The 26,909-nt window shown below is 43.8% G+C and overlaps 1 protein-coding gene across 4 annotated transcripts in view; it reads left to right on the top strand.

Annotated features, from left to right (window-relative positions):
• Positions 1–26,334, top strand: part of LOC137534057 (dual specificity protein phosphatase 13B-like) — a 99,581-nt gene extending 73,247 nt beyond the window's left edge. For 3 of the 4 annotated variants that reach the window (XM_068255384.1, XM_068255385.1, XM_068255386.1), the window contains 2 exons: positions 16,394–16,614; positions 25,958–26,334. In XM_068255384.1, the coding sequence (XP_068111485.1) occupies positions 16,394–16,614; positions 25,958–26,163 (427 nt within the window). In that variant the 3' untranslated portion in view covers positions 26,164–26,334. Of the gene's footprint in view, positions 1–16,393; positions 16,615–25,957 lie in introns of those variants that run through there. The other variant, XM_068255387.1, reaches the window with a different exon arrangement.
• The last annotated feature ends 575 nt before the right edge of the window (positions 26,335–26,909 follow it).

Here is a 26,909-nt window from a genome sequence, read left to right as displayed (position 1 = left end):
CCTATACTTTAACATTGAGGCGGAAATGCCTCAAATCTAAAAAAAATGCTGCAGCCCCTGAGTTTGCGTTTGTGGAAAAAAGACCTGCTGTGCACCATCCCATTAAAAAAACGCTCCAGAACAGCTCTGGTGTGCACCAGCCCTAAGTCAACTGTAGCAGGGAAAGAAGGATACCTGCAGATATTCTGGTGTCTCAGCTTATGCCTGTCCCCATACACTGCACCAGCCCTGGTCTGGGGAGGGGAGGTGATTCTGGGCCGCTGTAATCCCCCTTTGCGTTTCCATATGCATGTTACTATTTAAAACAAGCTGGCAGAAGCTGACTTTACATTAACCCTTTGACAATCTTGATGAGATGAATCTTGGCAATAAATGCCAAGGGAAGATACAGTCTTACTGAGATGCATGTCAACCATGATAGTCATAGGACCAAAAATTGTAATGGCATAGATATAACCGAGAACTTTTCATTCAACAACAGTGCTTCGACCACAGAAGATAAAGTAGCTGTGTACAGTAATCAGGTATAGTGTGTTCATATACTGATATAGCACCAACTTAATACCTCTAACAGGTCCAAACTCACTAGATGGCTAGACTCTCTCATACACACGTTCAACATGCACACAACCATATGGCCAACATGACAAACCACACAACCTGACGAACCACATGACCTGTACGTACACACGCCTAGAAAGCTAAACAACCAACTCAATTAACATACTGCGAACGCAAGAGGACTGACGGACTACACATTCAAAAGAGGTACAAGTCTTTCAAACAACTTGTACACGCACCAACTGCACACCAACTGCATGATATCAAACCAACATAGATCCAACAGTTGGATTGATCAAACCACCTGTTATCAGTTGCTCATCAAGTTGTTTGCACACGTACATATGCCTTATTATCATCCAACAGACTAAAGTCAGATGATAATAAGGCTGCAGGTTGGTCCATGTGTACTTGGCTTTAATCATCACGTTGAGAGGATATGGCTCCCCTCTGTTGCCTCCTGTGTAGCCTTCCAACCAGGGCCGGCCCGCTCATGAGGCTGGGTGAAACATTTGCCTCAGGCGGCATTTCTGGGGGGCGGCACCTGCCTGTCTATGGGTGCGGGGGGGCCGAGTTTGAGGGGTAGCAGGCAGAAAGGAGGTATTGGGCCTAGCGGTGGGGAGGGGGATCGGACCCCCCCCTCCCTCACCTGGGTCCCGCGATCTGCGCTCCCCTCCAGCTTTAAAATGTGAAGTACCAGCTCTATTATTAACCACTTCCCGACCGCCGTATTGACAATTGGCGGCCGGGAAGTGGACCCCGCAAGGACCGCCGTATAGACAAATAGCGGCGGTCCTTGTAGGGGCATGGGCGGAGCGATCGCGTCATCCGTGACGCGATCCTCCGTCGGCGCCTGTCTCCGCTCACCTGCCGCAACATCCCGCCAGACATACGGAAGCGCCGGCGGGATGTTAACACGACGATTGCCGCATACAAAGTGTATAATACACTTTGTAATGTTTACAAAGTGTATTATACAGGCTGCCTCCTGCCCTGGTGGTCCCAGTGTCCGAGGGACCACCAGGGCAGGCTGCAGCCACCCTATGTCGCACCCAAGCACACTGATTTCTCCCCCCCCCTGCCCCAGATCGCCCACAGCACCCCTCAGCCCCCCCCCCTGCCCACCCCCCAGACCCCTGTTTGCACCCAATCACCTCCCTAATCACCCATCAATCACTCCCTGTCACTATCTGTCAACGCTATTTTTTCCCCCTGCCCCCTCCTGATCACCCCCCACCCCTCAGATTCTCCCCAGACCCCCCCCCCCCCCCGTGTACTGTATGCATCTATCCCCCCTGATCACCTGTCAATCACCCATCAATCACCCCCTGTCACTGCCACCCATCAATCAGCCCCTAACCTGCCCCTTGCGGGCAATCTGATCACCCACCCACACCGATAGATCGCACGCAGATCCGACATCAGTTCACCACCCAAGCGCAGTGTTTACATCTATTCTCTCCTCTAAACACCCACTAATTACCCATCAATCTCCCATCAATCACCCATCGATCACCCCCTATCACCACCTGTCACTGTTACCCATCAGATCAGACCCTAATCTGCCCCTTGCGGGCACCCAATCACCCGCCTACATGCTCAGATTGCCCTCAGACCCCCCCTTATCAATTCGCCAGGGCAATATTTACATCTGTGCTTCCCTGTAATAACCCACTGATCACCTGTCAATCACCTGTCAATCACCCATCAATCACCCCCTGTCACTGCCACCCATCAATCACCCCCTGTCACTGCCACCCAACAATCACCCCCTGTCACTGCCACCCATCAATCAGCCCCTAACCTGCCCCTTGCGGGCAATCTGATCACCCACCCACACCAATAGATCGCCCGCAGATCCGACATCAGATCACCTCCCAAGTGCAGTGTTTACATCTGTTCTCTCCTCCAAACACCCACTAATTACCCATCAACCACCCCCTGTCACTGCTACCCATCAGATTAGACCCCTATCTGCCCCTAGGGCACTCAATCACCCGCCCATACCCTCAGAACGCCCTCAGACCCCAGCCCTGATCACTTCGCCAGTGCATTGCTTGCATCTATTCCCCCCTCTAATCACACCTTGAGACACCCATCAATCACCTCCTGTCACCCCCTAGCACACCTACCCATCAGATCAGGCCCTAATTTGCCCCGTGTGGGCTCCTGATCACGCGGCCAAACCCTCAGATCCCCCTCAGACCCACTTCCGATCACCTCCCCAGTGCATTGATTGCATCTATTTTCCCCTCTAACCACCCCCTGAGACACCCATCAATCACCTCCTGTCACCCCCTAGCACTCCTATCCATCAGATCAGGCCCAATACAACCTGTCATCTAAAAGGCCACCCTGCTTATGACCGGTTCCACAAAATTCGCCCCCTCATAGACCACCTGTCATCAAAATTTTGAGATGCTAATACCCCTGAACAGTCATTTTGAGACATTTGGTTTCCAGACTACTCACGGTTTTGGGCCCGTAAAATGCCAGGGCGGTATAGGAACCCCACAAACTGACCCCATTTTAGAAAAGACACCCCAATGTACTCTGTTAGGTGTATGATGAGTTCATAGAAGATTTTATTTTTTGTCAAAAGTTAGCGGAAATTGATTTTTGTTGTTTTTTTCCACAAAGTGTCATTTTTCACTAACTTGTGACAAAAAATAAAATCTTCTATGAACTCGCCATACACCTATCGGAATACCTTGGGGTGTCTTCTTTCTAAAATGGGGTCACTTGTGGGGTTCCTATACTGCCCTGGCATTTTAGGGGCCCTAAACCGTGAGGAGTAGTCTAGAAAACAAATGCCTCAAAATGACCTGTGAAGGCTGTGATTAGGACGTTGGGCTCCTTAGCGCACCTAGGCTGCAAAAAAGTGTCACACGTGGTATCGCCGTACTCAGGAGAAGTAGTATAATGTGTTTTGGGGTGTATTTTTACACATACCCATGCTGGGTGGGAGAAATCTCTCTGTAAATGGACAATTGTGTGTAAAAAAAATTAAAAAATTGTCATTTACAGAGATATTTCTCCCACCCAGCATGGGTATGTGTAAAAATACACCCCAAAACACATTATACTACTTCTCCTGAGTACGGCGGTACCACATATGTGGCACTTTTTTACACCCCAAGAACGCTAAGGGGCCCAAAGTCCAATGAGTACCTTTAGGATTTCACAGGTCATTTTGGGACATTGTTGGTTTCAAGACTACTCCTCATGGTTTAGGGCCCCTAAAATGCCAGGGCAGTATAGGAACCCCACAAATGACCCCATTCTAGAAACAAGACACCCAAAGGTATTCCGTTAGGAGTATGGTGAGTTCATAGAAGATTTTATTTTTTGTCACAAGTTAGCGGAAAATGACACTTTGTGAAAAAAAAACAATTAAAATCAATTTCCGCTAACTTGTGACAAAAAAATAAAAACTTCTATGAACTCACCATACTCCTAACGGAATACCTTGGGGTGTCTTCTTTCTAAAATGGGGTCATTAGTGGGGTTCCTATACTGCCCTGGCATTTTAGGGGCCCTAAACCGTGAAGAGTAGTCTTGAAACAAAAATGACCTGTGAAATCCTAAAGGTACTCATTGGACTTTGGGCCCCTTAGCGCAGTTAGGCTGCAAAAAAGTGCCAATCATGTGGTATCGCCGTACTCGGGAGAAGTAGTATAATGTGTTTTGGGGTGTATTTTTACACATACCCATTCTGGGTGGGAGAAATACCTCTGTAAATGACAATCTTTTGATTTTTTTTACACACAATTGTCCATTTACAGAGTTATTTCTTCCACCCAGCATGGGTATGTGTAAAAATACACCCCAAAACACATTGTACTACTTCTCCCGAGTACGGCGATACCACATGTGTGGCACTTTTTTGCACCCTAACTGCGCTAAGGGGCCCAAAGTCCAATGAGTACCTTTAGGATTTCACAGGTCATTTTTAGAAATTTTGTTTCAAGACTACTCCTCACGGTTTAGGGCCCCTAAAATGCCAGGACAGTATAGGAACCCCACAAATGACTCCATTTTAGAAAGAAGACACCCCAAGGTATTCTGTTAGTAGTACTGTGAGTTCATAGAAGATTTTATTTTTTGTCACAAGTTAGCGGAAATTGATTTTTATTGTTTTTTTTTTCACAAAGTGTCATTTTCCGCTAACTCGTGACAAAAAATAAAATCTTCTATGAACTCACTGTACTACTAACGGAATACCTTGGGGTGTCTTCTTTCTAAAATGGGGTCATTTGTGGGGTTCCTATACTGTCCTGGCATTTTATGGGCCCTAAACCGTGAGGAGTAGTCTTGAAACGAAATTTCTCAAAATGACCTGTGAAATCCTAAAGGTACTCATTGGACTTTGGGCCCCTTAGCGTTCTTGGGGTGTAAAAAAGTGCCACATATGTGGTACCGCCGTACTCAGGAGAAGTAGTATAATGTGTTTTGGGGTGTATTTTTACACATACCCATGCTGAGTGGGAGAAAGATCTCTGTAAATGGACAATTGTGTGTAAAAAAAATTAAAAAATTGTCATTTACAGAGATATTTCTCCCACCCAGCATCGGTATGTGTAAAAATACACCCCAAAACACATTATACTACTTCTCCTGAGTATGGCAATACCACATGTGTGGCACTTTTTTTGCAGCCTAACTGCGCTAAGGGGCCCAAAGTCCAATGAGCACCTTTAGGCTTTACAGGGGTGCTCACAAATTAGCACCCCCCAAAATGCGAGGACAGTAAACACACCCCACAAATGACCCCATTTTGGAAAGTAGACACTTCAAGGTATTCAGAGAGGGGCATGGTGAGTCCGTGGCAGATTTCATTTTTTTTGTCGCAAGTTAGAAGAAATGGAAACTTTTTTTTTTTTTGTCACAAAGTGTCATTTTCCGCTTACTTGTGACAAAAATTAATATCTTCTATGAACTCACTATGCCTCTCAGTGAATACTTTGGGATGTCTTCTTTCCAAAATGGGGTCATTTGGGGGGTATTTATACTATCCTGGAATTCTAGCCCCTCATGAAACATGTCAGGTGGTCAGAAAAGTCATAGATGCTTGAAAATGGGAAAATTCACTTTTTGCACCATAGTTTGTAAACGCTATAACTTTTACCCAAACCAATAAATATACACTGAATGGGGTTTTTTTTAATCAAAAACATGTTTGTCCACATTTTTCGCGCTGCATGTATACAGAAATTTTACTTTATTTGAAAAATGTCAGCACAGAAAGCTAAAAAAATCATTTTTTTTGCCAAAATTCATGTCTTTTTTGATGAATATAATAAAAAGTAAAAATCGCAGGAGCAATCAAATAGCACCAAAAGAAAGCTTTATTAGTGACAAGAAAAGGAGCCAAAATTCATTTAGGTGGTAGGTTGTATGAGCGAGCAATAAACCGTGAAAGCTGCAGTGGTCTCAATGGAAAAAAAGTGGCCGGTCCTTAAGGGGGGTTAAGCCCACGGTCCTCAAGTGGTTAAGAGGCAACGGGCGGGGATCACTCACCTTTTCCGCGTTCTAGCGTGTGCTCCACTGACGTCACTTCCTGCAACGCCGCCCACTGTATTGTAAGTGGGCCCAATACCTCCTTTCTGCCCGCTACCCCTCCAGCTTGGCGGCCCCCCCCCCCACCCACCGGCGATTTTTTTCTAATTTTGCCTCAGGCGGCAAAAAGTCTAGGGCCGGCCCTGCTTCCAACTCATGCAATCCCAACAGCCTCAAGGACCCTTATTACAGGGGCATTAGACAATGCACTTTTGCCTCCCACAGGCTAATGTCATTCACAAAGTTTTACCTCAAGAAAACAGAATGTCTCTCATGGTGTAAAAATGTTTATTTAAAACAGCAAAAAATTATTCATAACTCTAAAATACACAGCTTGTCATAAAGCCCAGGCTATTCCCCAGATCAGTGCTCAGTTTTTCCCTCCAGACCTCACACGCTTATTTCTAATGCCATGCATTGGCTCCGCTTTCCTCCACACATATCCCCTCTCTGTGCATTTCGTTAATAAGTACTAGTCAGGGGCTCGGGGATCATGCATAAGCCCTCCCCTATACAGTATATTACCTTTAAACCCCGCCCCTCATCAACCCATTCCCATCTTACTATACTGTCTCAGAGCAGAAAAGTGATAAGCACATCTCAAATAAGACTGTCCAGTAGCAGGAAAAAAGGGCGCCGCCATAGACTTTAATGCAATTATCAATACATTGAAAAAAGGGCGCCGCGTTTTAGAAGCTTGCAACGCTACAGTTTTGTTCATATTTAATTTGTATGTACAGATTTTACATTATCAAAGATATCATTTCTATGTGGAAAAGGGTGTTTCTGCAGAGGGAGTGGTTAGGGTTAGGCAACACCAGGGGGAGCGGTTAGGCACCATCTGGGGGTTTTAGTCAACACCTGGGGGTGGTGGTGGTGGTTAGGCACCTCCGGGGGGTTGTTAGGGTTAGGCGCCACCAGGGGAGTGGTTAGTTTTAGGCACCACCAGGGGAGTGGTTAGTTTTAGGCACCACCTGGGGAGAGTTCTGTGTGAGGGCCCGTTTCCACTTGTGTGAATCTGCATGCGTTTTCTGCATGCAGATTCGCATAACCAATACAAGTGGATGGGCCTGTTTCCACAGAAATCCTGTGCGGTTTTGTGTGCAGGAAAAATCTTCATGGCAGAGTCATCAGAATTCGCACACCGCCTTGCGATTCGCATACAATGTATTTAATAGGAAATTCAGATGCATTTTCGTATGCGAATTTTATCGCAAATTTTACCACAAATTTACTGGCGTTTCCGCATAAAATCAATGTAAAAGCACACAGGCACTGACATGGTTAAATTTGCATACTTACTAACATATGCGAAAACGCCCACGAATTTGCGGTAAAATTTGCATCCGCATGCAAATTCGTTTTCACGTTTTCCGTGACTAATTCGCACCGCACAAGTGGAAACGGGCCCTGAGAGTAGGGTTGGGTTAAGCTGTATTGTTGAATTACGTAAAGATTTTTAAGCTTAATATCTTTCCAATATTTTTTCCCGTCTGTTTTAACAACGGTATTTATCGTTAACCAATTTTATCGTTATCAGATTTCGTTATCCACTGGTGCCTTTTATAGCTATCCAGCCAGGCCCTTTTGTCACAGCACCCTTTTTTCATGCATGCAACTGTCCTGTTAGTGATATGAGAGAAAAATCAAAGCTCCAGATCTGCATACTTGTAGTGTCAGCAAGACCGTGGGAAAATCATGGAAACCAGCAACCTTGAATAAAAATGTAGCCACAAATGTCAATATGGTTTCAATTTCAAACTTAGAAAATGTAAATGTAAAAAATGTCATGAGCGCACCAATGTCTTAATTAAAACTTAATTATTCTTGAGGCAAAACACATGGAGGCCACGTTTACACTGTCCTTTGTCGTAAATCAGGGTTAACGACACAGAAAAGACACAGAACACTTATATCGCGCTTTTCTCCTGGCGGACTCAAAGCGCCACAGCTGCAGCCACTAGGACACGCTCTATAGGCAGTAGCAGTGTTGGGGAGTCTTGCCCAAGGTCACCTACTGCATAGGTGCTAGCTTATTGAATAGGAAGAGCCGATATTCAAACCCAGGTTTCCTGTGTCAGAGGCAGAGCCCTTAACCAGTAAATAAAGACCAGGTTTTCTTTTGAAATGCTAAAAAATAAAGTACTGAATAAGACTTTGGTGTATTGCAGATATTTTCTCATCTTGAGTTTTAACTTGTTTAAGTATGCTTCTCTAAATACTCTGGCAGTCTTCAGAGGTAGAAAAACTAAGGGTCACAATTTTACGGAATTGGGCTGGGTCCTCCACCTGCTCAAATCTACAGCTACAAGATTCCTTGAGTATTAAAAAAAAATGTATTATAAATGTATAAATAAAAATTCCACAATTTCAGCCACTAGAGGTTGCACTTAAATAAATAAATTATCTCTGTATGATGCTGATTAAAAGTCCCTGTATTTGCTTCCTAAAGTACACTTCCAGTGGTTAGAAATTAATAAATTATTTCTGATAACTAAGAAATCCATAAATGCCCAAGAGCTAAAGTGTACCGGTTTGCTTCAGGGAAGGTATTATTATTACTTTTTTTTATTATTGCAGTATGTTGTAGTAAAATGGGCAGTTAAAAATGGCACCTGCGCTATAAGTGCAACTATACTTTAATTTATTTAAATTGCTTTACACTGTTTTGCAAACCCATCAATCTGTTAGGGCTCGTTTCCACTAGGGCGAATCCGCATGCGGGCACTGCATGCGGATTCGCATAGTTAATGTTAGTGGATGGGGCCGTTTCCACCTGTGCGGCGTGCGGGAGCGATTTGGCGGCGGGCCAAATCTGCACGGCGGGACCCGCAGAATTCGCCTGCGTCGGGAATCCGTGCGAATCGCCGCTAATGTATTTAATAGTAAAAACGCATGCGTTTGTTACATGCGTTTTTACCCGCGATTTCGCGTGCAATTTCGCATCCTTCTCAATGTTATTTTGCCCTGGCAGTGTCATGGTTAATTTCGCATGGCACCCTGCCATGCGAAATCGCACGCGAAATCGCGGGTAAAACGCATGCGGAAACGCACCCGCATGCGTTTTTACAAGCGTCTGAATGCCGGCGAAATCGCGTCGCACTAGTGGAAACGGGACCCTATATCACAGCCACAGAAATACAAACATCGAAATTTAAATTGCAACAGAGCCTAGGGAGGATTTTTTTTAACAGAGAGTTATGTTATGTTCTGAAGAGCTTTAGGAGAATCAAGTTCTGTAATAAATCTCTGCCACCCTGGTCCTGTTTTGCCCTTCTTACTATGGAACAGAACTGGCAAATGCCCTCTAATATCTACTGTTACCTCTACCACCCACCACCCCATAAATTCACTTACTGAATGTCAGAGACATGGCTATTTGATATTTAAAGGGACACTTAAGTCAAACCAAAAAAATGAGTTTTACTCACCTGGGGCTTCCAATAGCCCCCTGCAGCTGTCCAGTGCCCTCGCCGTCTCCCTACGATCCTCCTGGCCCCACCGGCAGCCACTTCCTGTTTCGGTGACAGGAGCTGACAGGCTGGGGACGCGAGTGATTCTTCGCGTTCCTGGCCACAATAGCGCCATCTATGCTGCTATAGCATATATCATATACCATATAGCAGCATAGAGGGTGCTAATGTGTCTGGGAACGCGAAGAATCACTCGCGTCCCCAGCCTGTCAGCTCCTGTCACCGAAACAGGAAGTGGCTGCCGGCGGGGCCAGGAGGATCGGAGGGAGACGGCGAGGGCACCGGACAGCTTCAGGGGGCTATTGGAAGCCCTAGGTGAGTAAAACTCATTTTTTTTTGTTTGACTTAAGTGTCCCTTTAACGTTTGCTGCATTTTTGTATTTTCTCATATATCTTTATAGTTTCTTTAGCTTAATGTTCCTTTATGTCATCATAGAAGCAGCTTAGAAGAACAAGATGAGCTTGATGTACTTTTGTCTTCTTTCCAGATCTGCTAACTGTAGAGATGACTCCTTTGGGAACTCAGTCTCAGCATGTCCTATGCTATCACGTTTCTAATTACAAAGTTATTACTAACCATACACCTACCAGTGACCACATGACCCTGACATTTCACTCTATCAAGGTGACCCAAGTGTTGGGTTTTAAATGGCTGTAAGCTTTATGGAAAGAAGAGGAAGAAATGTTAAAGCTTCTGTCAGTTATATAATTTCCGATTAAAGAGAGTCTGAAGCGAGAATAAATCTCGCTTCAGACCTCATAGATAGCAGGGACATGTGTGCCCCTGCTAAAACGCCGCTATCCCACGGCTTAACGGGGGTCCCTTCACCCCCAAATCCCCTCCGTACAGCCGGGGAGCGCTTCCGCATTGGGGCAGGGCTAACCGCTGCAGCCCTGCCTCACGCGCGTCTATCAGCCGCGTACCTCCATCTCTCCCCCGCCCCTCTCAGTCTTCCTTCACTGAGAGAGGCGGGGGAGAGGCGGCGATGCGCTTCTGATAGACGCGACTAGAGGCAGGGCTGCAGCCGTTAGCCCTGCCTCCAGGAAGAGAATATCTACAACCAAGTTGACGACCAAGTCTTGCGGGGGTGGGTTTGGGGGTGAAGGGACCCCCGTTTAGCCGCGGGATAGCGGCGTTTTAGCAGGGGCACACATGCCCCTGCTAACTATGAGCTCTGAAGCGAGATTTATTCTCGCTTCAGAGTCTCTTTAAGTCATAATTGACCAGACTACTATTATGGAGTATAGTACTACGGTTTATGGGTCATCATAGAAACATAATTCTGTGAATGCAAAAAACAATATACACCCAATGTCAGGGGCGGACTGACAACTCATGGGGCCCCCGGGCAATAGGAGATTATGGGGCCCCCATACCAGTGTTTCCCACCTTTCACGTTATATTTTTACAGACTAAGATATAATAATTTACTGACAACAGTAAATATGTTATATTTTATACTGATGAAAACCCCTGCGCCATAAAATGGGTGTGGTCACGCAACAGAATATGGGTGGGGCAAAATATACATGACCTTAGAAGTGGTGTAAGATAGCCAGGTCTATAGATGTCCCCAGTTAAGATAGCCAGGTCTATAGGTGTCCCCAGTATAGGTAGCCAGGTCTACAGGTGTCTCCAGGATAGGTAGCCAGGCCTATAGGTGTCCCCAGTACAGATAGCCAGGTCTATATGTGTCCCCAGTACAGATAGCCAGGTCTATAGGTGTCTCCTGTATAGATAGCCAGGTTCTTAGGTGTCCCCAGTATATGTAGCCAGGTGTATAGGTGTCCCCAGTATAGCCAGGTCTATAGGTGCCCCCAGTATATACAGCCAGGTCTATAGGTGCCCCCAGTATATACAGCCAGGTCTATAGGTGCCCCAGTATATGTAGCTAGGTCTATAAGTGCCCCCAGTATATGTAGTCAGGTGTATAAGTGCCCTCAGTATATGCAGCCAGGTGTATAGGTCTCCCCAGTATATGCAGCCAGGTGTATAGGTCTCCCCAGTATATGCAGCCAGGTGTATAGGTCTCCCCGGTATAGCCAGGTCTACAGGTGCCCCCAGTATATGCAGCCAGGCTTGTAGTGTCTCCAGGAGGGGAGACAGCCAGTGAAGGAGGGCGATTTGCATAGCAGCGGAGAAGGGGGGACGTTCCCCCCCTTCCCTCACCTTGGGGCCCCCCTTCCTGGCTCTCCCCTCCAGAACTGTTAAGTGTCGGCGCAGCGGGTAGCGGCTGACAGCGGGCGGAGACTTACCGCTGTTCAGCCACTGGAGGGAGCGCTGATCTGTGTGCCACTAGTCTGGGCTTGAGAAGCCCAGACTAGTGGCACACAGATCAGCGCTCCCTCCGGTGGCTGAAAAGTGGTAAGTCTCCGCCCGCTGTCAGCCGCTGCGCCGACACTTTACCGATTCTGGAGGGGAGAGCCAGGAAGGGGGGGCCCCAAGGTGAGAGAAGGGGGGGGGGACTTCCCCCCTTCTCCGCTGCTCTGCCCATCGCCCTCCTTCGCTGGCTGGTGCTCAGGGCTCTCTGGCGGGTGGCAAGCCCCCCCTGACCACGGGCCCTCGGTCCGTGCCCGAGTGCCTTAATGGTCAGTGCGCCCCTGCCCAATGTTGAATATTAAACACAGAAGAGAGTTGGAATATAGCGCAAGGAACAAACACACACTATTGTTATGATTGGGACTATTAGATACGGTAGGAAGGCAAGTCTGCTGTACCTAATTGCATTCTAGTAAATTAAACATATGGTAATGCCACGATTTAAAGTGATACTGAAGCAAAAAAACAAACCTTATGATATTATGAATTGTATTGTATGTGTAGTACAGATAAGGAATAGAACATTAGTGGCAAATAAATTAGTCTCATATTTTTATTTTCAGTTATATAGCATTTATATAGCGCAACATCATATTGTCATATTTGCAGTTTGCTCTGTCTTATAGTTTAAAATACAGAGTGTGGTTTGCAGAGCTTATGACCCTTTGAACTTCTCTTCTCACTGAACCTTATCTGAAGCTGTCAGTCGCTGTTTCTTTGATGCATAGTGCTCCAGAAATCAGCGGCCAATTTGGTCTTGGAGCTCAGAGAAGCTGAACTGAAACTGAAGTTTTTTTAACCTGCTGGGCGGTCTGGACGAGCTCAGCTCGTCCAGTACCGCCGGAGCCTGCCGCTCAGGCCCTGCTGGGCCGATTTGGCTCAAATAAAAAGCAGCACACGCAGCCGGCACTTTGCCAGCCGCGTGTGCTGCCTGATCGCCGCCGCTCTGCGGCGATCCGCCGCGAGCAGCGGCGAAAGAGGGTCCCCCCAGCCGCCTGAGCCCAGCGTAGCCGGAACAAAAAGTTCCGGCCAGCGCTAAGGGCTGGATCGGAGGCGGCTGACGTCAGGACGTCGGCTGACGTCGATGACGTCACTCCGCTCGTCGCTATGGCGACGATGTAAGCAAAACAAGGAAGGCCGCTCATTGCGGCCTTCCTTGTTTATTCTGGGCGCCGGAGGCGATCGGAAGAACGCCTCCGGAGCGCCCTCTAGTGGGCTTTCATGCAGCCAACTTTCAGTTGGCTGCATGAAATAGTTTTTTTTTTATTAAAAAAAAACCCTCCCGCAGCCTGCCTGGCGATCTTAATAGAACGCCAGGCAGGTTAACTCTTCCTGTACTGGAAACAATATGACTTGTTTCTTTGCTATTAATGTTCTATTTCTTAGCTGTTCTACACATACAATTCATTATTTCAGAAGTTTATTTTCACTTCAGATTCCCTTTAAGCAGTCTTACCACCCTGATAACACAGCCACTCTAGGATAGGCTTTCCTTTGCTCCAGAAGGTAAACATCACTGTTGCACATTACAGATGCAGAAGAGTCTCAATCTTCCAACTGTAATATTAAATACTTAACGCAGGAAGAAGTGAAGGCAAGACTAAATAAATTTTAAAAAGACAAGGCACCTGGCCCAGATGGCATGCATCCTCGGGTCCTAAGGGAATTAAGTTCAGTTATAGATAAACCCCTTTATCTTATCTTTTGTGACTCTCTTTCAACTGGCAGAGTCCCAGTGGATTGGCGTACAGCTCACGTTTTCCCATTATTTAAGAAGGGCAAAAAAACAAATCCAGGAAATTATAGACCTGTAAGCTTAACATCAGTTGTATGCAAATTATTTGAGGGGTTACTAAGAGATACTATACATGACTTCATAGTAGAAAATAATCTTATTTCTCAGCATCAACATGGGTTTACTAAAGACAGGTCCTGTTTGACTAACATGCTCAGCTTTTATGAGGTAGTGAACGCTAATGTGGATATTGGGAACGCTGTAGATGTGATATACTTGGACTTTGCAAAGGCTTCGACACTGTTCCACACAAAAGTCTGGTGCAAAAGTTGAGGATGCAAGGACTGGGGAAGAGCCTGTGTGCATGGATAGGGAACTGGCTAATGGACAGAAAGAAAGAGTTGTAGTCAATGGATCATACTCAAAATGGGTGACTGTAAGCAGTGGGGTCCCACAGGGGTCTGTATCGGGTCCAGTGCTCTTCAATTTATTAATGACCTAGTAGATGCAGTAGTAAGCAATGTTGCTATTTTTGTTGATGACACAAAATTGTGCAGAATCATCAACTCACAGGAAGATAGGGACATACTGCAACAGGATCTGGATAGGATGGTTATATGGGCACATAAATGGCAGATGAAATTCAATGCTGAAAAATGTAAAGTCATGCATTTTGGTCGTACCAATGGTCTAGCACCATACAAAATAAATGAGATACAGTTGGGGACATCAAACTTGGAGAAGGACTTAGGAGTACTCATCGACAACAAGTTAAATAATCATACTCAATGCCAAGCCGCTGCAGCTAAAGCTAACAAAATTTTGGGATGCATTAAAAGGGAAATAAAAACTCGAGATGCTAGCATAATATTGCCCCTGTTTAACTCTCTAGTAAGGCCATATCTGGAACATAGAATTCAGTTCTGGGCACTACATTACAGGAAAGATATTGCAGTTTTAGAGCAGGTGAAGAGACGAGCAACAAAATTGATACTTGGGATGGAAGGTGTCAATTACTAAGAAAGGTTAGATAAACTGGGTTTATTTAGTCTAGAGAAAAGAGGCCTTAGAGGGGATCTAATTAACATGTATAAATACGTCAGAGGGCAATATAAAAGCTTGGCGGATGAGCTTTTTGTCCCTAGACCTTCTCAAAGGACTAGAGGACATGATCTGCGCATGGAGGAAAAACGTTTTAGCCATTTATTTAGGAAAGGGTTCGTTACAGTAAGAGTGATTAAGATGTGGAATGCATTGCCACAGGAAGTAGTTATGGCAAATTCTATGCCTGCATTTAAAGGGGGTTTAGATGCTTTGCCTGCGTTGAAAGACATCCATGGCTACAATTACTAGGAATGCCCAATGATGTTGATTCAGGGATTTTATCTGATTGCCATCTGGAGTGGGGAAGGAATTTTTTCCCTTTTGGGGCTAATTGGACCATGCCTTGTAAGGGTTTTTCACTTCCTCTGGATCAACAGGGATATATGAGGGAGCAGGCTGGTGTTGTACTTTGTTCTCTGGTTGAACTCGATGAACGTATGTCTTTTTTCAACCCAAGTAACTATGTAACTATGTAAGAAGACTTCCTGTGCAAACACAGGCCTACCTTGCTACCTATTTGCATCCCTATGCATGGTCACCTTAACATACCAGTATGTATAATGCACCAACATATTGTGAAGTGGTGTACAAAATGTACAATAAATAGGGAGTCGAAATGACAAGCTTACATAGACTGCAAGTACAAACTATTTCACAGGAGAAGTGGATCTGGCTTAATCAAATTTGCATTTCAAGAAGAGGGAAAGATAGTGAGCAGGGAACTTATGTCTGTAGTTAATTAGTAATAAGTGGTTATGATAGAGCTTTGTTGGGAAGGCAAGTTTTGGCGCGCCCGCCGCGCCGTATCCATGGTTATGTATAGAGTGCTTGGGGGCCCCATGTAAAACTTGCACCGGGACCCACAGCTCCTTAGCTACGCCACTGATTAGATACTTAGATACTTATCAGACATCCGTGATCAGATGGCTGACGGGTGGCCTTTTTCCAGGAAATAAAATCAGGGTAGACACAGACAAATCTCTAATTCATCAGCATTGAAACTGCATTATTCCCTAAAGGTGAAAGTTTGCCAAGGGTGGCGATATAAGCAGAGAAGTGCACATGGCCAAGGATGAAGCTTTTGTGAATATTGACAGGGAGAGGCATGAAAGAGGAAGAGTCACCATTAAAAGAAATTTAGGATGAGTGATTGTGTAAATCAGAAAAGAAACAAGAGAGGCCAGTATAACAAATGTCAATATAGAGTATGGTATGAAGCAGGTGGTCAGCAATGTCAAAGGAGGAGGTCGATGCAAGTGATCATGCAGCGGAGGGAGATGACGTAAGAAAGGTGAAATTGGTTATATTGACAGGGCTGAAAGATGTGAGCAAGGTGTTACAGATGGATGGGGTAAGTTGTGTTGGAGTAGTAAAAGTGTGCACACATGTCAAATCCAATAACTTTCTCCAGTAAGCAGCTATGTCTTTGATGGAAAATAAAGACACAAGGGTACAGAGATTTTAATTTAGGGGAATATCATGTGTCATGTGTCACAGAGGTAGCATGGGTAGAATGCTTTGAAATATATGAGTGCAAAATACTACTTTGCTTGGTAATAGTACATCATATACTGTACCCATACACAAACACATGTTATTGTGATATGTTTATCAATTTTTGCATCTATTTTCCTTGCACAGGTTTACTGCCAGAGATAAGTCTGTTCTTCGTCAGCTGGGGATCACCCACATAGTGAATGCAGCTTCTGGAAAGTATCGAATTAACACAGGACCGGAGTTCTACAGAGACCTTAATATTGATTACTTTGGAGTGGAGGCAGATGATGACCCTCATTTTGACCTCAGTGTTTTCTTTTTCCCTGCAGCACAATTTATAAGGGCTGGACTCCAATCTCCTAATGGTAAATGCCATCACCTTCAGAGACAGGGGTTATGGGGTATTTTCTGGTACTAGTGGTTTGTTATGGTGTGTGCTTTGCTACTGGGAGTCTATCAGGGGGTCTGGTCTTTCTCTGGTACATGATGCCTCATGCAATTTGGTAGAAATGTGTGTCCAATTTTGATGACAATATTCCAGCTGTGTTATTTGAGGGATATGCTGTTACCCAATTGTTTTTCAGGAGACAGATGTATACTGACCTCGATCGGGTGTGCTGTGCTAACAGCGTGTAATAAACGACGAACGCAATGGACCCCACGGCTGCTGGCGCCCCTATTGTACATTTACCACCCCGGTGTCCCTGCAGTAATACTTTACCTCTTAGCGGCTGGGTCCAGACTACTCTTCTGGGTTCATGCCCTCAGAGAGATTAGTCTAATGGTTGATCGGCCACCAAAATCGGTAGATGTATGGACACCTTTTGAGTTAGTCACCAGGAAGCAGATATCATTAGGCAGAGAGGTTAGGTTTAACTGTCAGAAACAGGACCTTACATTAGGAAAATCAGGCAAGCCAACCAAGTCACCTGATGCACCTGATGAAAACAGAAGCTGATATACTAGAGTGTCGGTAAAAACATTTTAATCAAAATTCTTAATATCTTTCATTGCAGTAAATTTACCTTGAGCGTTTTTTTCCCCCTAATACTTAGCATACACTCTGTAATGCACCTAACAGATACACTTCATTAATGTACTCCTTTATTGAGTTAAGTTTGCACTATTGTTTGTAAACTTTGTTTTGCTTCATTATTTTCTGCTTTAAAGTGTATAGCAAGTCTAAAAGAAAAAGAAAACAATAGCAAGTTAATATTACATACATGATCACAGAATACCACAGAACACTCACAAACACACCCAATTTGTCATACCCATTCATCCACTCTCATCCCTCCAAAGACCGACCTTTTTTCTTAAGCTTTCCTTTTGGGGGGGGGGGGGGGGGGAATGTTCCTCCTATCTTACCTCCCTTCTCTCCTTCCCATGTTTTCCTTATGTACTCCCTGCTGTACTATCCTCATAGGTCATTACTGCCCGTTCCCATATTTCTTAAATGACCTTAAATATTTTATTGGACATTGTCTCCTCTCCCAAACCTGATTTGATTACCAATAACTGTGTGGACTGTTTTATCCATTTTTTAAGGAGGGTATGATTGTTGATTTCCAGTTTTCCAGTACTAGTTTCCTTGCTGCTAATGAGAGAATGTGTATCAGACTTCTTGTTATCTATTACTTTCTTTAAGTCTATGCTTGAAACCTGCCACCATGGCATTGTTTTACTACAGTACTCTGAATTTATACCATTTTTTAATTTTATTTTTTTTATTTGTGCCCATAGTTTTTGTATATTTGGACAAAGCCAAAACATACAGTATGTAGCAGGTCCCCAGAGTTCGACCCACATCTCTAGCAGTTTCCCTTATCTCCTGGATTCATTTTAGGTCATTTTTGTGGTGTTCTGTACCATCTAGTACAAATCTGAATATGGGTAGTCTTGGGAAGCCTCCCGTATAGAGTTGTCTATATCTCTAGCTAGGTCCCTTTTCTATTTATGGTAATTGCCAGGTAGGTCTTGATCATTTAAGGGTTTTCCCAGGTAATTGTATAGCCACGGCACCTGGTTTTCGGGCATAGACCCATCTTTGAATATTTTCTCCAGCTTAGTCCAACTGTGTCTAAGTGTTCCAGATTTATTTTTTAGACATGCGATAAAGCTGTCAATCTGCCATCACCCAAAATTTTGGATAGGTTTTACACCCCTTGCCTCATCCAATTTTAGTATGTCTAACACTCTATGTGTTCTTTTTAAGCCAGTCTGCCTCTCTCACCGAGGAACTCTGGGTTGTTTTCAAGTGACATTAATGGGGAAGTTCCAATTTTCTGTGACTTCATGTAGCTTAATATTGCTTTTAATGTGGGTATTATCGAGAGGTAGCCTGTTTCATTAAAAGCTTCCCTAGTCTGCCTATCCCAGGAGAGAGCTTTACAAATTATTAGCACACTCGTACCGTACTCCATCTTGATCCAATTTTTTTTTAATAACTGTCTCAATTCAAGGGTTCTACCTAGAAGCATTGCTTGATAGTATCTAAACATATCAGTAACTGCCAATACACCCTTAGGTTTTTATTTTGTACATTTTTTAGACAATATCCTAGCTGCTTTATTTCTCCAACTTAACTTCTGAAAGATATGATTGATAGAAGCGAACCAACCGTGTGGAATTTTTACTGGGGTGTTTTGTAGTTTGTTAATTAATTCATTTTTATCATATCAATTCTACCTAGTGTATTAAAACAGGGAAAGTCCTATTGTTTATGGGAAGGTTTATCATACATTTTTATCAAAAAGCAATTGTGTGTTACTACCAATTGTAATTCCCAGATATTTAATATATTCATTATGCCACTGTATTTTGAATTCCCTGTTCACACAATTTCTAGTTCTATTACTAAAACCTTCAGAGGCACACAAGTATCAAACTGTAGTAATACCTTAGTTATGTGAATGAGGCCCACACCGGCGGCAATCAGGAGTCTAATGACAGGCAAGTCAGAGTATCCAGGTAACAAGCAAGGGTCAGTCCAGGCAGCAGGCAAGAGTATCCAGGTAACAAGTAAAGGTCGGTCTAGGCAGCAAGCAAGAGTATCCAGGTAACAAGCAAGGGTCGGTTCAGGCAGCAGACAAGAGTGGTCAATAACAAGCCAAGGGTCAATATCCAGAGAACAGTAATAATAATCAGTACCAGTGCGCACCCAGCAACTAGCCACAGCTATGCTATCACGGGCGATGACTGGGAGCACTCACTCAAGTTTTAATACTTCATTCAACCAATCAGTGGCCAGCCACACTCTGCACAGCCAATCAAACATCAGCTCAATCATACCTAAGTGTCAGCTATAGCAAATCAGCTGACACTGCGCTGTCAGCTATAGTAAATCAGCTGACACTGCGCTGTCAGCTGATCGAGATGTCAGCTGACTACTGTTTACCTTTGCGGAGAGCGTACTGTGAATGTGATCTCCGCCTATCAGGAAGTGCGTCCCAGTCTGCGCGTCATTGACGGGGGAAAAGCGCCGAGACCCGGAAGTGGAGGCCGTTGCCCAGCTCTCGGTGAGAACAGCAGCAGGATCAGATAAGTTCCTTGCACCCAGGGGCGCCTCTAGCCTTCTTGTCACTCCAGGCAAGAAATCCTGTGCCCCCCCCCCCCATAAAAAATAAAACAAAAATCATATACATTATAGAACACTTAACACATGATATAAGCCATCAGAGAGGGATAACTATGAAACGGGGCCCTAGGCAAGATAACACTTTGCCCTCCACTGATGGTCACCTGGCTTATTTAGTTAGATTTGGTGGGGGCTAGCAACCACCAGGCCCCTAAACTCTCTCTAGACCCTAGGCAGCTGCTTAAGTTTGCCTTGTGGATGATCAGCATTGTATGCCATACAGCACATGCTGCCAGTATGCACCTCAAATAAATACAGCATCCACACTACAAGTTCCAATGGCAGTCACATTGCAAGATTGGATTATCAAGCAAGACATTCTTACTTTCAAAATAACTTTTCACAAACATTATGAGTTTTACATATATTATACCACCTGTTAGGGTAGGACTGGAGTGGGTATATCATGACATTGAAGGGCTGATATGGTAAGGTGGTTTAAGGCCCAGTGCACACCGAGCGGTTTTAGCAGCGATCTGCCAACCGCATCTGTCTGTGAAAACGCTTGGCTAATGTATTACAATGGGATGGTGCACACCAGCGGTCTGAGGTTTTTAGCAAACTGCAAACGTGCCTCCTGCTGCACATTTGCGGTTTGCAAAAGCAATTCTGCCTCAATATAAAGTATAGGAAAAATGCAAACCACTCTGAAAAACGCTAGATCAGAGTGGTTTTCCAGGCGTTTTTGTTACAGAAGCTGTTCAGTAACAGCTTTTACTGTAACAGTATTTGTAATCTGCTTCACAAAAACACTCGGCATGTTTAGAAAATGTCTCTAAACATGCCTAGAATCGCTCTGAAATCTGCTCCAAAAACCGCTAGCGTTTTGAGGATCGCCTAGCGGTTTTGGTGTGCACTGGGCCGAATAGTTTGATTCATAATCCATTCTGGAGATAAGCACAGTGTGTTTGTAGTGTAAGTGATACAAGAGAAGAGAAGTAGAATGGAGGGAGGAAGGGTAGTAGAGGGTCAGAATTGATGACATGGATGAGCAGAGATCTATGAGTAGAATAGAGGCTCAGTGGGTAGCACTACTGCATTTTAGTGCTGAGTCCTAGGCTTGAACATTGGCCAGGGCAAAATCTGCATGGAGTTTCTGTCTTCAGATACTTCAGACATTTCCTGCATCCTAAAAAACATACTAATAAATCAACTGGTTTACCCCAAAACAATCCTATATTGAAAATATTAGACTATAACTGTGGTAGGGATTAGATTGTGAGCTCCTCTGAGGACAGTCAGTGACATGACTATGTACTCTGTAAAGTGCTGCAGAATATGTCAGTGCTATATGAATGCATAATAATAATAATAATATGGTAGGACATTAGACTATGACTATGGTAGGATTAGATTGTGAGCTCCTCTGAGGACAGTCAGTGACATGACTATGTACTCTGTAAAGTACTGCAGAAGATGTCAGTGCTATATAAATACATGATAATAATATGGTCGGACATTACAGTTTGACTATGGTAGGGATGAAATTGAAAGCTCCAGTGAGCAGTCAGTGACATGACTATGTACTCTGTAAAGTGCTGAAGATGTCAGTGCTACATTAATACACAATAATAGTTTCAAATGCTACTGGCTCCCCTGAAGAGTGCTCAGAGTAGTGTACATAGTTGTGCATATTGTTCCCCAAGTAGCAGTTGTTTGGTCAGAGAGACAGTGGGAGAGGGAGCATGAGCAGAGGGTGAGGGCGAGCAAAGTTAAGCTCCACACTCACCACAGTGACTGCAACAACACAGGAAGATGGATCCAGCGAGGTGTCCCCTCATGACAAGCGTCCAGCGATTTATCTTCCTGCCAGCGGGTATGCGAGGTGTCACGTGACATTACAGGACGGGCGCGAACGAGAAGTCAAGCGACCGCAGTACTTTACGGGGTGTCGTCAAGGATCTTAAAGATCCGATCCTCAGTGACGGTCACTTTTCACCACACAACGCTAAGCGATGTCACGACATCGTGTAAATGACTACTTGTCGCTCAAAAAAAATTGATGGACATCGGGAAAATCGTTGGAAAAATCGTGAGGTGGTACATAGCATTAGAGAGAGGGCAAACAGACAGCATTAATGGAAATACATTATTATGCCAGCTTCAATTATAAGTAGTGATGGATGTAATTACACACATTGCTTACATGTCCATTATCATTGTTTGAGCTTTAGATGCTGCCCTCCTATTCACTCTCTCACAATGAAAGACAAAACCTGCAACCCCCACTGTGTCCATTACACACTTCAAACACTGTCCTGGTGAATTCAGGGAGAAGAGCAGGCTGTGTGTCCCAATGGGGAGAGGATCAGATGATCCTACCGCTCCATAGCTAGTCATGGCAAGCGTCCTGACATCTAGACATGTGATGCAGGACTAGCAGAGCACAGGGCTGTCTGCAGAGTTTACTGTTTGTTTGTTTGTCTTGCTCGCTCTGCAGACTCAGTAACATTTGGGGGTAGGGCGCTGTCACCTCTGTACACTGAATAGTGAGGGACTGTCTCAAATCTTTCTATAAATCCTTATTAGATGCATTCCTAAAAACACTTGTGAGAGTAGAAAACTTTCACTACATACCCTTAAATGTCAGTCAGTCAGTCAGCCAGCTCAGGGTGGACTCATGGAGGGGCAGAGAACAGCTATAAACCAGACACCTTTTTCTTAGGGAGTATCTATAAATCTGAACTCTGAATGATTCTTTATCAGTGACTTAGCAGAAGGCTATTTGTGAAAAGAGCAGAGTAACCAAGCAGCTCAGGGTGACCCAAGCTACTAGGAATATATAGGGGGATAAAAGGAATCAAAATGCCCTCCTACTAAAAAAGCAAAGCTTGGTGTAATTTGCCTTCTTAAAACAGAAGGAAATCTATTTCTCTCCAGTCCCTTACAACGGTCTTTCAGGACAGGAATTTTTATTTCCCCTTGGACTGACAGTAATTTATTGCGCCTTCCCCATCAAAGCCGCTCCAAGCCACTGCCTGGGTGGTCAGTAGGTTAAGGCGCCACTGCTTACACCCCACTTGTTCAGGCGAATTCACTTGAGAGATAGCCATTTACTTTTCTACATGTAGTTTGATTTACATATTTTTTTTAGTTCTGTTGATAATGATTTTACCCATTCCAAATTTGTCCATGGCTGCAGACAGTCTTTCAAATGCTTTTTCTGCATCCAGGGCCAGCAGAACTGCCTCCCTCCTCTTCTTCTTCTTACTCTGGTATATTAAATGTATTACTATATATACATACACATTATCTTTTAGGTTTTTATTCTTTCTAAACCCTATTTGCTGACCTCCCAGTAGAGTATTTAGGCCATTGATTTTTATTCTCACATATATCTTTATGTCTGTATTTATCAGGGAGATAGGGTGATAATTGAGAATTTCTGTTGGTGGTTTTCCTCTTTTGGGATCAAAGTAATTACTGCTTTTTTTAACCTGGAAAAGGTTGCTGCCTCTGCTGTGGAGTTTTACAACCTACAAAAGGGTAGGACATTTTTTTCTGCAAAGGTTTTGAAGAACTCTTTTGTATCTCTGCCTGGGCCTGGACTTTTATTTCTAACCATTTTCTTTACTATGTCTAAGAATTCCAGCATCCTTATTGGTTCTGCGATCTCTTCCTGGTTCTGCTCAGTATCAGTAATTTAATTTCCCACCAAAATTCCTCTCGGTTTAATTAGTCTTTCTCTTTTAAATTATATAGTTTTGTTGTTTTTTTTTTGTATAATACTGCTAATGTCTCTCCTATTTCCTGTGTACCATAGACCAGTTTTGCCTCGTTTCGCCTAGATACATTATTTGGGCTTTATCTTTGCGTAATCATTCTGCCATTACCTTTCCAGATTTATTTAAATTGAATACATTGCTAATATGTAAATTGTAAAAAAAAAAATTGTCTTGGGGGGGGGCCTTTACGATCTAAAATGTTTATTTTTGCTTTTATTTGGTTTATATTATAATTAGTATGTTAGTTGGATTCGTTTTAGGTTTGTCCTCTAATTGTTGTAATTAATTACGTTAACCTGCAGTGCGTAAAAAGATACGTGTTGACACCCACTATAGCGTCTTGTAACTGCGGTAACACGTGCAAAGATACATGTGGTGGCCCGCTGACTGAGTCGGCAAAAATGAAACTAGCTGGTGGTAAGGGACCAGAGGAACCGGGAGTGACGTCGAGGGCACAGGATGGCTGCAAGGGGCTGGTAGACATCCCAGGTAAGTAAAACAATTTTTTTTAATTGGGTTTAGGTTCCCTTTAAGTTGTTCAATTTATTTTTTATATATTATACTACTTTGTTTGGTATGGAGTCTGGTATGGAGTCTGCCACTACTAACTCTCTCATGATGTTATGCTGTTTTTTGGTTCCAGATATTTCTGAAGCCAGAACATCTAATTGCATCATTCTTCTAAGCTCCAAAAGTCTGCCATGACATCTAGGAGACTTTGTTTATGAAAAGGAAGTCAAATGGTAGTTTCAATAATCATCTCAGTACATATCTTCTTTTAATTACTTATATACTGCTCAAAAAAATGTAGCAAACACTTTTTAATCAGAGTATGGCATCAAGTCAATTACATTTATTTAATATTGATCTGGTCATTTAAGTAGTAGAGGGGTTGGTTGTTCAGTTTCAGCTGCTATGGTGTTAATGAAATTAACAACAGGTGCTCCAGAGGGGCAACAATGAAAAAACTGCCAAAAAATGGGAATGGTTTAACTTTAACAGATAAAGGCCCCTGAGTTTTTTCTCAAGCTTTTCATTTGGCTACAGTCAGTGTTACTACTATTAGCGGATAACCTGGACTCTTCAAAGGTTGCACAGGTAGTCCAACATCTCCAGGATGGCACATCAATATGTGCCATTGCCAGAAGGCTTGTTGTGTCTCCCAATGCAGTGTAACATGAGCATGGAAAGGTTTCCAGGAAACAGGTAGTTACTGCAGGAGAGCTGGACAGAGCCATAGGAAATGTTTAATCCATAAGGACAGGTATCTGCTCCATTGGAAAAAGGGGAAACGGGTGAGAACTGCAAAATTACCTCCAGTAGGCCACCGGTGAGTGCTTATCTAATCAAACAATCAAAAACAGACCTCATGAGGGTGGCCTGACATCTAGTAGGCCCTGTGCTCACTGCCCTACACTGTAGAGCTCAATTAGCATTTTCATAGAATACCAGAATTGTCAGGTTTGCCACTGGCATCCTGTGTTTGCACACGAGAGCAAGTCCTACTGTGCACATTTGGCAGACCTGAAAGGGTCTGGAAAATATGTGGAGAACATTATTCTGCCTATAACATTGTTCAGGCTTGGCGATGGTTCAGTGAAGGTCTGGGTAAGCCTATCCATGGAGGGATGCACATGGAAAGGCTTACCCTCAAGTGTACCTTGACTGTTATTAGGTATTGGGATGAAATCCTTAGACCTATTGTCAGACCCTATGCTGGTGCAGTATGTGGGTTCCTCATGGTGCACAACAATGCCCAGCCTCATGTGTAGAAAATATGGAGTCAGCTCCTTAAGAATTATTAATTGATACCATTGACTGGCCCCAAGGCATGACCTGTATCCAATAATACATCTCTGGGATTGTATGTCTCAATCAATGCGATGGTGCCAGGTTGCACCTCAGACAGTCCAGGAGCTCAATGATGCCCTGGTCCTGATTTGGAAGGAGATTCCCCCAGGACACCATCCTTCATCTCATTAGGAGCATATATACACACTGGGGCCTAACAAACCACTGAGTACAATTTGATTTGCTGCAATTGAATTTTAGCAAAATGTACCAGCCTGTCACATCATTTTTTCAATTAGATTTTTGTGATGTAATTGGATTCAACCTTCTTTAATTTTAATTTCCCTCAAACAATCCTAACACATTACCCAGTCCATATCAGTGTAGATAGTCAGCATAATGTACCAGTAAGATGTGATGAGTTTTCAAAGTGTTCCATTATTTTTTGAGCCATGTAAATTCAAATAATAATTGGTTTGATAGTTACCAAGAATTAATCCTCAGGAAAAGTTATCTCCATAACTTATGTATTTTCTTTCCTGATTGTTTTTTCAGGCAAAGTGCTGGTGCATTGCGCAATGGGGATCAGCAGGGCAGCATCCATTGTTCTAGCTTTCTTAATGATCTCTGAGGGATTAAGCTTAATTGATGCTATACGCACTGTGAGTGAGCATCGAGATATCTGCCCCAACCCAGGATTCCTTGAACAGCTTCGTCAACTGGACATAAAATTGGAAGCCAAGAGAAGAAGCCTGACATAATACTCTCTGCCAACACAGTGGGGTTTTTTTCTTCAAAATTGCTTAAAAAAGACACTGCCATTTGAACCCGATACACATAAGGAATCCAAAATACTGGATTATTTAAAAAAAAAGTAAAAAAATAAAAATACATTTAAACTAATACACAATAAAGCTGTGTATAATTTAAAATATACTGTATCTAGTACATCTTTGTTAGCCTCCCCAACTCCCTAAGGAAGGCACCCTTGTCAGCAGGCAGAGATAAATGCAGATCTGTGGCAGTGGGGTGTTAAATATGGCCTGCTTCCGGCAGCGGGACAGGTGCTCCTCATTTCTGAGTAGCCTCGCGCCTGGCAGCCAATCACCACGCAGCTCATGATGTCACATTATGGGAATCGCATGGTGGTAATAATTAATGCTCTGCTGCCGCTCTGCATTTAACTCTGCATTTAGTTGGGCCCTAACTGGCAGATTTTTGCTGGGGGGTATGGCAAATTGTAGTTACGCACCTGCACAACCTTTTTACATTTTCCCATCTTTTACACCTGGAACTTCCACCTTCCTCAAGCAAAATGGTATTCGTCCTTTAGCGATGTTACTAGGCAAATATCTTTTCACAGTGCAGCAGGATTACAGCTGGCTCTCATTCCACCCATGTACCCAACCTATTTTTACATATCTTAAAAATTAAGATAGTTTGAAATTTAATCATTACCCTTTCTCTAATAATACATTTTTTGGGAATGCACACAGCATACATCATA

The sequence above is a fragment of the Hyperolius riggenbachi genome, chromosome 10, assembly GCF_040937935.1.
Source record: "Hyperolius riggenbachi isolate aHypRig1 chromosome 10, aHypRig1.pri, whole genome shotgun sequence".
NCBI classification, from domain to species: Eukaryota; Metazoa; Chordata; class Amphibia; order Anura; family Hyperoliidae; genus Hyperolius; species Hyperolius riggenbachi.
Note: the sequence above shows the minus strand (reverse complement) of the source record. Positions and strands in the feature narration are given on the sequence as shown.